The sequence below is a fragment of the Channa argus genome, chromosome 10 (genome assembly GCF_033026475.1).
Source record: "Channa argus isolate prfri chromosome 10, Channa argus male v1.0, whole genome shotgun sequence".
NCBI lineage: Eukaryota > Metazoa > Chordata > Actinopteri > Anabantiformes > Channidae > Channa > Channa argus.
In genome coordinates, this window is record NC_090206.1 from 18,265,001 (window position 1) to 18,277,593 (window position 12,593).

The following is a 12,593-nucleotide window of genomic DNA, read 5'->3' on the forward strand; positions in this document are numbered from 1 at the left end:
GGGAGTCTCCATATTCATCCAAGCTCTCCCCTCCTCTTGTCATTCTCCCTGTCTTCCCATTACCCATGCAGCCTGCATCCTCTCTAAATTGTTTTGCACGACCTTTGCTACAGTAGCTCTAATTATTACCATCACACAGGCCCTGTAAGGCACGCAGCTAATTATACTGGATTTATCTGAAGGGACATTTGTGCCATTCTTCATAGGCGTGGCTTGGCTACCGTCAGTGCGGGTGATCTAAACCCAGAATAAGGTTAATGTGGGTAATACAGTAATAGTAATTAGAGTCACCATAATTACAAGCATAGTTGTAATAACAATGAAGACCAGGCTATTAGTAATAAAGATCCAAATTAACTTACTACATGTATGTAATACCTTACCATTGCCAAAAAAAGAACAAGTGTGAGAGCTGCTGTGCAATATGTCTAATGATATTATTACAGACCCAGATTGTTGCTGCTTCTTTCCCATTTCTCTGAATCGATGTTTGACAGTAGTAGTTGAAAGATATATTTTCAAAGGCATTGTTGGATTACCCGTTAATGTAGGTACCAAGACCTCTAGTCATTGCATCTCATAAGGAGTTGTTACTAGAGGAAGCAATATTTTTCAAAGCTCCAACATGAATGAAGAGGGGCAGTTGGAGCCGTCTTTTGGCTGGCGGGCAACTCATGTAATGAGCCTAAGAGGGTTCCAATTATTCCACTTGCGATCAAAAAGGAAAAGGAGATTACTTCTCTTGCCTCTTTTTTCTTTGACATTTTACACAGTAACATCTTTTGATAGGGGCTGGGGGAGAGAGGAAAAAACGATTGCTTGTGAGCGCCTGATAGTCTTGAACAGGCTCCAACAGTACAGTCCCTTCTGTCTAGCAGAGACAAAGCAATGCTTTTGCAGCTCACACGTTTTTATTTTTTTATTTATTTTTTGTCCTTTATTTTTTTGGATGTGTTTGTAATAAAACTGCTTTCCCAGTGCATGGTACATTAGCTTTCTCTCAGATTATGTCACCTGCACAAGACAGAAAGGAAGCTTTCATATGACCGCAGGCTTTGGCTACAGCAGACTTAATGGCTGAGCGCTGCCATATTTTTCCACAGAGCTATTGTAAATTGTGAGGAGGCATGTTGGGCACTCGCTCACTCATTGCAGTTGTTTTTCTCCTCTGTTTAAAAGTTTAAGTCATGTTCCACGGGACAAAAGGAGAGTTGAATGATTTGATTGTGTGTATATTTTTTCCTCCTCTTTTTATTTATTAAATTCCCAGATTACAAGTAAAAGCACATTAGATGAACGGGGGGTAACCAAAAGGATTTCTCCACTGTAGGATATCAAACTGTATCAGCCTGGGAGAAAAAAAACAAGACAAATAATATTATGTACTACTGCACTGAGACAATGGGAACTCATCCAATCTGCATCAGTAGAGATAAACATCCACCCCTAAGATATGTTCTCACTAGATAACAGCTTAGTGTGTGTGCTTGCAACACTGACACACACAAACACACGTGCGCACACACAGAGCGGAGCTTTGCTAAGCACTGAAAATTACTACATGTTGTTTATGGTGGCAGAACAAAAGGATTTGAAGTCTTTATTTAAAGAATCAAAACTGTGGAAAAGTGGATGCAGAGTCTAAGATGCATTTCAACGGGACACATTTGACTTAATATTAAATGATAATTATCGAAAAACAAGATGTGTGTGTGTGTGTGTGTGTGTGTGTGCCAGAGGAATACACTTCCTTGCCTTCCACTGTGGATTCACTGCAGGGGTGGTAGATAGAGATTCACCGTCTGCTGCTGTTTTCCATGACCCCACATTCCCCCCCACCCTGCAGTGAAAAATGATGTTTTCCCCCATAGATGGCCCTAATACAAATTAAATTAAATGAAGTCAGTGTGGCTAATCCTTGTGTGTTTCAGCTGCGGAAATCCCCCCACCCCCCCACCCCCAAACACGCACACACATACACACAGATTTTCCCCGTTCCTCTCTCACAAATGAGTGGGTCAAGCTCGTTGCATCTGGCCCCCGTCTCCACTGGCCCTCCTCTCAAGCTGCCAGGCTTCCAGTCCCTGACGGAGACGGCAGCAGGCCCCGCTCTGACTTTCTGCCCCACTGCAACTGTATGTGTTTGTGTATGAACATGTGGGCTTGCACTGTAAATTTGTGTTGTATTATTCCCTTTCTGACTCACATAGTGTTGATTCCCTTTTGCTTGTTTTGCCTGTGCGCCTGTGTCTTCATGTGTGCATTCTTCAAGAAAGATTTATTTTTGTTTGCGACCGGCTTACACATTTCACACATAGTTCTTTTTTTGCGGAGGTTTTTGTAAATTTGCAGTTAAATGTAAAGTAAAGAGAATTCACATGTTCACATCTCTCGGGAAATATACTGAACAGTGTTGTGATGACAAACAAACAGTAACGTTGGACCACATAGTGTTGAGAGTTGTTTTGTTCCGCCTGTGCCCTGATGGCAGCTTGTCACAGTCCTGTTAACAAGCTGGATTTACAGATGTGGTGGTGATGTGCAAGCAGCTAATACGCGGCTGTCAATCCCCGCACTGACAGCTGCCTAGAAAGACCATCCCAAATATTAGCACCAGATGTGCTTCATGTTGGAGCACCAGCAAATAGGATCAAAAAGGTAACTAGGCTTCCAAAGCTGGATCTCTGATGGTAGTAGCCTTGGTGTGACGCAACCTTAAAGATCTCGTTTGGCCATCTGTTTAATAAAAAGCCCCTTTCTATAATACATAATTTGGCGTCAAGCCCAGTCACCCCTGATTTGTGCACCAGCTCTGATTTGTGAGACAAAGTGCATCGTCTGAGTTTTAGCAGCTGGTGTACAGAGATATTGTGTTTAGAGGGTTGTGGGTTAGGAGGGCAGGTGGGTTATGATGAGCTGGAGTCTGGAGTACATGTTTGTATGTGTGTGTGGGGCAGGAGTATGTGCATTTGTGTGTGTGTGTGCCTGCGTGCTTATGTGTGTGTTGCGGATCAGAGCACCTGCACACATGCCCTTTGAAAGCTCCATCACCCCTTCATCCAGCCAACACACAGTGTAAACATGGTTTGTTTGAGCGAGTTGCCTGGGGTAGTTGGATTAATGAGCGCTGATGAAGTTCCACTTGTATCCTGGGTGCTGCCTCCCTATTTGCTGGAGTGGCTGTGATGTGGTAGTGTGTCTGGAGGTGGTGACTCATTCCCTTTACCCAGTGTCAGATTAAGGCATGTCAATAAACAGACCCACTCAATCCATCTCCGAGTGACTGCATCCGCTCACAGAGCCTCCCAGTCTGTAATGAGCTGCTGCAAATCTCCATCCAACTAAAATGTCTGGAAAGATGCCTTGTCACAGTGAGCAAGAGAAAATGCAGGAGGGAGGGAGAAAGAGAGAGAGAGACAGAGCGACTACAGCAGCATCGATGTGGCTGACAGCCACCTTTAAGCTGCTAAGCGAAAATGTACTATGCTGTGCTCCGCTGCAGTGTAGAGTGCAAGTCGATCAGCTCTCCTCACAAATTTACCCGTCTCTAATTTCTGTCATCCTCATGTGCACTGAGTTAATCAAAAATTAATTCAAACTTTTTCCGATTTCAAAATTGACTTAAAGTTAGGCTGTTTATTCAGTAGCTGCTCTCATGTAAGCATTTAAGGGGAATCTGTTTACATAATCTGCTGTGTTTCTGAGTGTTTATTTTTAAGGCTCGGCCCAGGGGAAGCGGGAAGAAACCTTTGGGAATTCCTTGTGCACTAATTTAGTGCACCCCACTTTCCCCCTCAACACTGGCTAATATAGGGCACAAACAGGAGGGAGAATGCTGTATAGTAATTCTCTAAGAAAAAATTAAATGACTACTACAAACATTCATTTGAAATGCTCATTCCCAGAGGCAGCGGAAACAACAATCTCTACCTGGATTAAGTGTTATCCCCAATATTTCCTGAGTCTGTTAAAAAAAAATCGCTACCTACCTCTTTCATGTGGTGCATACACACATTAACGGATTTTGGAATGAGAGGAGTGTGAAAACTTTTCAATCTGACATCCAAATTAAAGAAAATCCCCCAAGACTTGCCTAAAGGGGACGTTCTTTCTATTTGAGTTTGATTGGGCTCCACAGGCTTTCAAAAACATAAGCCGATTTCTTTAAGGAAACAGTGTAGATAGTCAAGTCTTTTTCCCCCCTTCCCCTTTTTACTATGTAAAACCAAGAATTGTAATCTTGTAGAGATACTCAGGTTTTCTTTCTGCCTTGCGTATAGAATAAGTCTGAAGACACAGGAAGACCTGTACGCTGAACAGATGTTAAATGAAACCCTATCCAGCCTTACGTGTCTGGTGACACATTAGAGCCCTATTCATTTCAAGTGGCCCCTATAACTCCAACCCAACAGCTTAAAAGTGCCAGGCTTGTCTCTTTAGACAAAGACAAAACAAAAACACCGACACTAGAAGCCACACAGCCACCGACAGTTCGAAACATGTTGGGCCCGAGCAGTGATTCCCCGGTAAGACAACAGCTCTAACTTAAGCCTCTTTAGCGTCAGTCGACTCTGCTGGAATGCAGACGTCTGCAAAGGGGGCCTATTATTTAAAATCTTTTCATCATGCTGAAAGGGAGGGAAATAGCTTTGACGTTGAGAAGAGTATGAATAATGAATGTTGTTTCTATCAATGTATGTATAATTAATCACATCTCCACTAACTGGACTTCTGTGGAGCCTGTAGGCCTGAGTGACATGGAGACTGGTCTGGACTATTGTCTGTGTTTGCGAATAAAAGTCAACTGCATGATGTGCAGTTTCCTCTGTGGGGGTGATAAACAGGTGGAACAAGCAGGAGTCCTAGTACTTCGGCCATTTTCCTCTACGAGAGCAGGAGTGATTGTTTTGGTTAGAATGGACAAATATTTGTCCAATTTCACACGGGAAGACAGGAAAAAGGAGGAGGAAACACAAGCAGGAAGTGGTGCGGTGTTAACGTTTCTGTTTCATTGTGTAAAGCTGTTCTTTAGTTTGCTGAAACAATACTCAACACATAAAACATGTGGACAAGGATACAAGTAGCCTCATAATTTCTTTTAATCAATACTTTTTTTTTCGTCCAGTCACAAATGCGACAAAAATGTACAAACTACAGTAGCGCAAGGAAGCTTTTAAAAACCTTCCCTCCACAGAACCACTCACTTTCATAACATGATTGATTCCCAAATGGGCTCGAGGGTTTGGGGTGAATTGATGGGTGATGAAGTGAAATGATGCAGAGAATGTGGCAGGTTATTTGTCACACATGTAGCCTTCTGTCAAAATTGATTTGTGTATAATTTGAGTTTGCAGGGGAGCCAGTTGATATTAAATGGTAACAACTCTCTGTATTCATCATGGCAGGCTCCCTTTAGCAGGCAGAAATAGAAAATGTAATCTCATCCACAACCATGGCTGTGCCTCAGGCACTCTTTCACCCTTTTTACTGCTGATCCTCCCTTAGGGACCCTGCCCTCTCTACAGGAAGAGGGAAATCTATAATCTAGCAGATGGCAGAGGATCTATGGGAAATTCTATAATCGGGAAGAAGGTGGTGATGATGATGGTCGTCAGGGTGGAGGGCAGAGGGGTGGTGGTGGTGGAGGGTTGTGGCAGCTCAAGGGCCAAAGAGCATTTCTTTTTTCACACATAGCAAAGTAAATATAAACCCACTGCGAGCAGGTGCTTTTGTGGCCTGTGTCTTCATCATGGGTGTCATACAGACTGAATCTGAGCTGTTTAGAGGTGCTGCTGGGTGCGGGGATATAGGAGAGGTGGTCGGGCACCAGCACAGCCCTGCAAATCAGGGATTACTGGAGCAGCGCCTTTGTAGAGAAATAGAAAGAGTCTGTCCGTGTGCAAGAATGTAAAAGTGCAAGCGACTCAAAGTGAAGCATTTCTTCTTACAGTCATAATGTGTAGGATGAGAAAGTCACCCGCAGACTCACACACAAGACTCCTGTGCATCCTCACTGCAAAATTAAATAAGGGGAATAGATGCATTTGTAAACAGCCAGTTTCAGACGCTACTCATCCTTTATCCAGTGGAGTTTTTGTTCTCATTTCTCCCTCTGTCCCCGGATTTTTTTTTTTTTTTTTTTTTTTTACCACTATGCTTTTAACTTTACCACAATCAAACCCAACTTAATAATGAGGCTGGCTTTTTTATTACAGCTGGCTTGGCCTGTATATTCTCTGGATCTCTTTCTCCTTATACCTTCCTTTAGCAATGGGATATCAATAACAAGGCACATTATATGTAGCATTTCCTTCCGGGACAGAGGGGAGTCATGAGTGAGCAGCAGCAACGATAAACAAAGACTGAGGCACAGCCTCAAAGTGCTCAGAAAGAAGCAGCAGAATTCAATCTGACAGTTTAATTGATTCTATCTAGTCTGTTGTTCTGTATGTTTAAGCTGTGCTTAGTGCGGTTGTAAGAGCGTTTGGTGCCCGCTGCACAGAAAGATGTTTTTGGTCAGCTAAATTGATGACGTTAAAGTGTTGCGTCAATGACAGACATGAAACATTCGATTCTTTTTTTTTCTATGTCAAATGCAAAATCTTGCAAGCACAACCGCCTCTGCTTAAATACCTTCAGTTTATATACACATTTATATTAACTTTGCAGAAATTGATCAGATTTTATGTTTATTAAGCAATGTTTAATTTTGTAATTAAGAAATGATAATTATTCTGGACAAAGATTGTTTATGAAGTCCCACTATTCTGGTTTCATGTCGGTGCCTAATGGAAAACGCTGTCTATAAATTAGATTCTTTACTAAGAAACACATTACTGATTGTGTAATCTTGTGCAGCATTTTTATCAGAATTATTGTTTGTGCATGTTGCTGTTTCTGAGCATAGCTTGTTTCCTAGTTTAAATGTTATACTGTGCTGTCAGCCTTGATAATGCATACAGTGGGGCAGCTGTGTAGCTTTTTTCTCTCTTTTTCTCTCCTATCTGTGTGACATCTGCTGAACTTGTCGGGTGTTTACTGGTATAACAACTCGTGTCTTCACTCCCCCACCCCTCCTCTTTTCTCTGGTGCTCCCAATGCCCCCTCACAATGAATACACTTGCATCCAGAGTACAGAAGCAATTGTCACGCTGGGAGGAAGGCAAATCAAATCTTACGCCAGCAACTAGGTGAGGAGATTGCTTTTCCTCTCCGTGGCTGAGAATCGGGCCTATCGTCTTTGTGCCTCAGGTTTTACTGGAGAGGAAGAGGCAAAGGGCGAAAAGGGGAAAGTTATTGGTCTGCCACAGCAGGTCAAGTCACACCCATTTCCTCCCATCTTCACCCTCTCTCTCGCCACTTTCCACTTCTCTCCCCACTCACCCTGACACTACCTATCTGTCACCCAGCCACACCAGGAGCTACATTCCTCCCTCCGATTCCCCAGATGAAACGGAACAATAATTATGGGGATAGAGTGGCTCTGGCCGCCAAACCGGGGCCGCTCGGATCACAACAACACATTGTCCAACCTGATTAAGTAGCCATTTGTGGCGTCCTCACTGTAGTTAAGTAGTCCTCATCCTCTTGCCTGAAACTTGACCTCCCGGCAAGATTTATTGACATGTCTTCCAATTTGAGGTCGGTCAGAAATGTGGGGGCGGACATTACATTTCTTTACAGGAAGCCAAGGCAAATCCGATTCTTTGCCAGAATAGAAGCTTTTGAGTGATTCATCAGTGCCCAAGGTTATGCCCTCATATGTTGGATGTTTGTTTATTTCCACTGTCAATTTGATAAATATAGGAAATGTAGTTATCTGCACGGAATCTTTTGATCAGTGAAAGCTGCTGTATTGAAGAGGACTTCGAGTGGAGGACCTGATGATACACACAAAAAAAGTATGGTTGAATATAATAAAGAACATCGTGGTTGTGCCCAAAAAGTTGTCTATGTAAAAACCCTAAGAGATAATTGCATTATAGAAAGTACAGTTTCATTTCAGGACTGAAACAGCTTGAGAGCAGGGGCATACTGCCTTCCTCTCCAGGCCGTGCTCACACAGAACCCGCCATCCAAACCAATTACAGGCTGCAGCCAGAGTGACATTCACAAGAAATTTTCTATCTTGTCTCTTAAATGAAGTTTTCCCCTTGTTACTCATGCCTTGCATTTTCATTAGTCTCTCAGTGGATATGCAGCCACTGTAGAAGATGAGGCACTTTAATTCATGTTCAGTGGGACCAAAGTGGAGCACAGGTGGAACACAAAACATATGCATGTACAGTACATTTGCTGTAGAATAGAAACATTAGTTATCTATAACTCTTTAAAGGAATTGTTCTTTGATAAACAGCATGTTTGTATTTTTACAATGTGGAGGATTTCTACATTAATCAAATAATACATGTTAATCTTCAGTTAATTAAGAATCCGAGTTGCAGTATGTTACCACTGCTGTTAACTTTGATGCCTAATGGAGTTAAGCTGAATGGGAACAAAAGGAGTCGGGGGTAATATAGAGAACAAACATGGTGCGCTCCAAATTAAAGGCTAATAATAAAATGTTAATTAAATTCCTTTTTATGAATTATCTTCTCTACATTAACAAGTTAAAGTTTAATTAGGGGCAAATGGTAAAAAGGAGATGCGGTGATGCTAACCTTTAGCACAAACACATTGCATCTTAATTTAGTAATCCACATGGAGAGGCCTGGCCTTGCATAGTTAGCTTGTCATTATATCATTTTCCTGCAAAAATAATTAGCGGAGGGTGAGGTGGCAAAAGACAGTTCCTGATAATTAAAGAAAGACCAATGCTTTTGAGAATATTGAATTATCTACAGTATGTGTATATCTGTACATAGAGGCTTCCTAAAGTTTACAGAAAATAGCAAGACAAAAACTGTGTCAACATCAGTCAGATAATGATGCTGCACAGCAAATATATTGTTTTTTAAGCTGTGTGGAAAAAAAGCATCAACATCAAGAATCTAAACAAACAAGGACATACATTTGGTTGCATTAATAAGCTCTTACATTTTTCATAGACTGCAAACAGGTCATGATAGCTCTTTGCCAGAGGTAAACGGCACACGTTGCCTGCTGTGATCTGCCAGCATCACTTTTATTTATTTATGTATTTATTTCAAAAAAGATCCAAAAAGCCTGGGACTGATGTTTGACATTTCGTCTGCTCCCTCATCCTCACTGCTCAGTCTCCTCATTGCATTGTGGTTTCACTTCGCTGCAGTCGGCGAAAAAGTTCAAAATGTTCAACCTCATTAACATCTAATAAGGAAAGAGTGCACAGAGTTGCACACTGAGTTTTAATCCACCACTGTTTGGTCACCGTGTATGACAGCTGTGCATGGCCGCAGCTACCTCAACAGCAGGCCTGTGTCAAATGCGTAGCTCACTTGATAATCAGCAACTGTGCTTCAGTGCCTGCATTAACCTTTCTTATCATAGGGGTGACTTTATTTATTTATTTTTTTCCCCCAGCACAGCTCTGATATCGGTACTGTAGACTTCCCTGGGAAGTCAGCAATTGGCTCCGAGCTTTTATCAGGATAAAGTATCTCCTTTTTGGAATTTTAAGTGAAGGCTCCACTTTCTTTCCACAGAAAACACCTGCATCTTATCAAACTTTGTCAAAAGGGTCATATCCTGGCTTTTCGCAGAACTGGAAAAGTCCTTTGAGAGCCTTTGATACACTTTGGCCCTCTGACATCTTACCTAGTGTGAGTAGATGCTTGGCAGACACAGGAGGGGCTACCTGCTCAGTGTACACCAACTCCTCTGTGCATGTGCTCTTACATGTCAGACATTCTCCTTGCTAAATAAATGTTGAAAAAAATGAATGTAGGATGCCTTTGAACTATGTTCTCTAATGTGGGTCAGAGATCTATCGTATGCATATTCTGAAAGCCTTTTCATCTGCAATTGCAGAGTTAAGATTCCCCTGGTACACTCTTAATTTCATCTACTTCTCTCGCAGTTATTTATTTAATATTTCCACATTAATGTCTTCTCAAACATGGTAAAAGTGAAGAGTTCGGCGAAGAAAAAAGGGAAACTTTTCTTCTCTCTGTCTGCATGATAGTCGGTCCTCCCTAATGACTACATTTTAAAGACAGTGGGCTGACTGGCAGTGGAGGGAGGGAGCAAGGAATAGAGAGCAGGGAGGGTGAAAAGGAGAAGAGAGGCTGAGTTCACTGCAGCACTCTCCTCAGCTCTCAACTCCCAGTCAGCCTCTCTGTGTGTGTGCTTTGAAAGAGAATAGGATTCAGCCCTTTGAAAGACGAGGCTGCTCACTGCGGCCTTTGTGTAAAATAACATTTCTACTGAAAGCCAATTACTGGTAACATTATTTTGGTTGCTTCCATTATTAAAAGTACCTCTCTGTGTTGCCCCCATCATTCCTCAACCACAACCCCCCACCCCACCCACTCATCCCCCTACCCCCTGCATCGCTCTCTTACAGACGGAGAATTATTCCATTGACTCCAGTTACGTGAACAGCAGAGCCCACCTCATTAAAAGGTATGTCTTGATTAAGAATTGTTACCAGCACCTCGTTACCACTGTTATCTGTAATTGTTTTATCTAATGAGTGCACAGCTAGCGTTGCAGCAGTTTGCATATGTTCCTGCGTGTTTTTTTCATCACGTATAATTGCAGCGGGAGGATAAGAGTTTGGGATAAATAGCTTTACTCCATAATGTGTTTTGTACTTGAAATGAACCTCAAACACCCAGTTTTAGATTATTTGATTACATAGAGCAGCGGAGTCTGGAAATAATGACATTTATTTTCTTCTGAATCAGACCATTACCTAGGTATACCTTTAAACATCTAATTAATATTTAAATACTATTTAAGCAATTACTCTCCTTTTTTCTATAGTTAAATGTTTCTTGTTGTTGTTGACTGAAGAAGGGAAGAGTACATGTTTTCATTGTGCATTGTTATTCGGTCCACCTGAGCTGTGATTTTAGATAGCGGTGCAGGAATGCAGAGTTTGGGGTTAGAATAGAGAGGGTCATATAATTATTCCCTCCAGCCATGGAGCTTTTTGTAACCAGGCTCACTTAGAAAACTACAATTCTTCCTTTTCACCTGCAGCTATGGAACATTCCAGTCTTTCGTTTGTTTGAGGCCATACTAGCCTTTTGAAAACCCATTATGGCAATTTCCCCCTCAAAAGTTACCCTGCATTAATGTAAACAAAGAGCATTCAAGTGTGGGCCTCTGCAGCACACTACAAAGAAATCCCCTCAGGAGCCAGTGAGCCTATGGTCTGGGACAGGTGCAATTACAGTGATAACATCAGAGCGCCAGCATTACCTCCACTGCAGTCCCCTCTCCCAGGCTGGAGAATATGAGGCTTGAGCTGGAATGCAGCTACCTTGTACTGTCCTTCACTTCTTCTACCTTTCTTTTTGTTTGCACACTTTTGTTTACTCTCATTTTCTCCTGTGTCTGTTCTTTTCTTTCCTTTCTAACCTCTGTCCTTCCTTTACATATACTCATTCATATGTTTTTCCTCCTCTGCAAGAACACATGTTCATATATTCGTCCCTGTTTAGTCTTGTTTGTACAGCAGAATTTGTTCCAGTGGGATAGAAATCAAATGAAGGGAAATCACGCTGTTACTGTGCAGCTGTTGATTGTACCCCCCTACCCCACCCTCTTTATTGACTGTGAGCACCAAACAAGACAGATGCTCAGTTTGTATGCTCCCAGCGTTTCCTACATCCATCTTCCTTCCAGGAATTCCTGATTACCGCAGTATTTGTTTGATTGTAGTGAGTGAGTGCCTCCTGTTTGTTCAATGTGATGTCCTTGAAGTCAGTGCATCCATCCAAAATGTCCCTGGCAGAGGCACCCCTCAACTGCCGTGCTGTCTGTGAAGTTTAAAAAAAGTCTATTTAATTCAAAAAGGCTCCAGACAGTTCAAACTTTCTACTTATTTCATGGTTTCAAGGCTGGAATGAAGCTTTGTAGTGTTTAACCAAACTTTATCCTACAACAAATTAAAATTCAACTGTTTTAAATTCATGGAAATGGACCACAAAAGGGCAAAGAATTCAGAGAAAGGACATAGAAAGGGACAGGGCAAGAAAGATGGACAGCTCGTCACAAAACCATAAGACAAGGGGACAAAGGAGAGCATGTGAGACACGGTGATGTGACAGTTAATCAACATTTCCCTCTTCTCCCTCCTGGCCCCCATGTAGCACATCGACATTCAAGGACCTAGAGGGGAACAGTCTGAAGGACAGCGGCCATGAGGAGAGCGACCAAACCGACAGTGAACATGATGTCCAGAGAGGACACTATGTTGACACGGCTGTCAATGACGTGCTGAACATGACTGTACCCCCCAATGTTTGCCAGCTGCCAGACCAAGGTAAGAAAATCTGTACTTGTACGTGCGCACGTGTGCTGCTTCAGAATATATTTTGCCTGTTTCACGATAAGAATAAAGTGTATTTGTGTGTCTCTGCCCGTGTGTCTGTCTGTGTGTGTATGTCACTAGAGCATCTTTTAAGGTGCATTATGCCCATCACAGGCTTCAGATGTGCAAG

The 12,593-nt window shown here is 42.3% G+C and overlaps 1 protein-coding gene across 7 annotated transcripts in view; it reads left to right on the top strand.

The window, feature by feature from the left end:
- Nucleotides 1–12,593, top strand: part of pcdh19 (protocadherin 19) — a 52,701-nt gene that overhangs the window by 18,492 nt on the left and 21,616 nt on the right. For 4 of the 7 annotated variants that reach the window (XM_067518885.1, XM_067518884.1, XM_067518879.1 and 1 more), the window contains exons 3-4: nt 10,487–10,545; nt 12,243–12,415. In XM_067518885.1, the coding sequence (XP_067374986.1) occupies nt 10,487–10,545; nt 12,243–12,415 (232 nt within the window). Of the gene's footprint in view, nt 1–10,486; nt 10,546–12,229; nt 12,416–12,593 lie in introns of all 7 variants that reach the window. The other 3 variants (XM_067518882.1, XM_067518878.1, XM_067518880.1) reach the window with 1 other exon arrangement.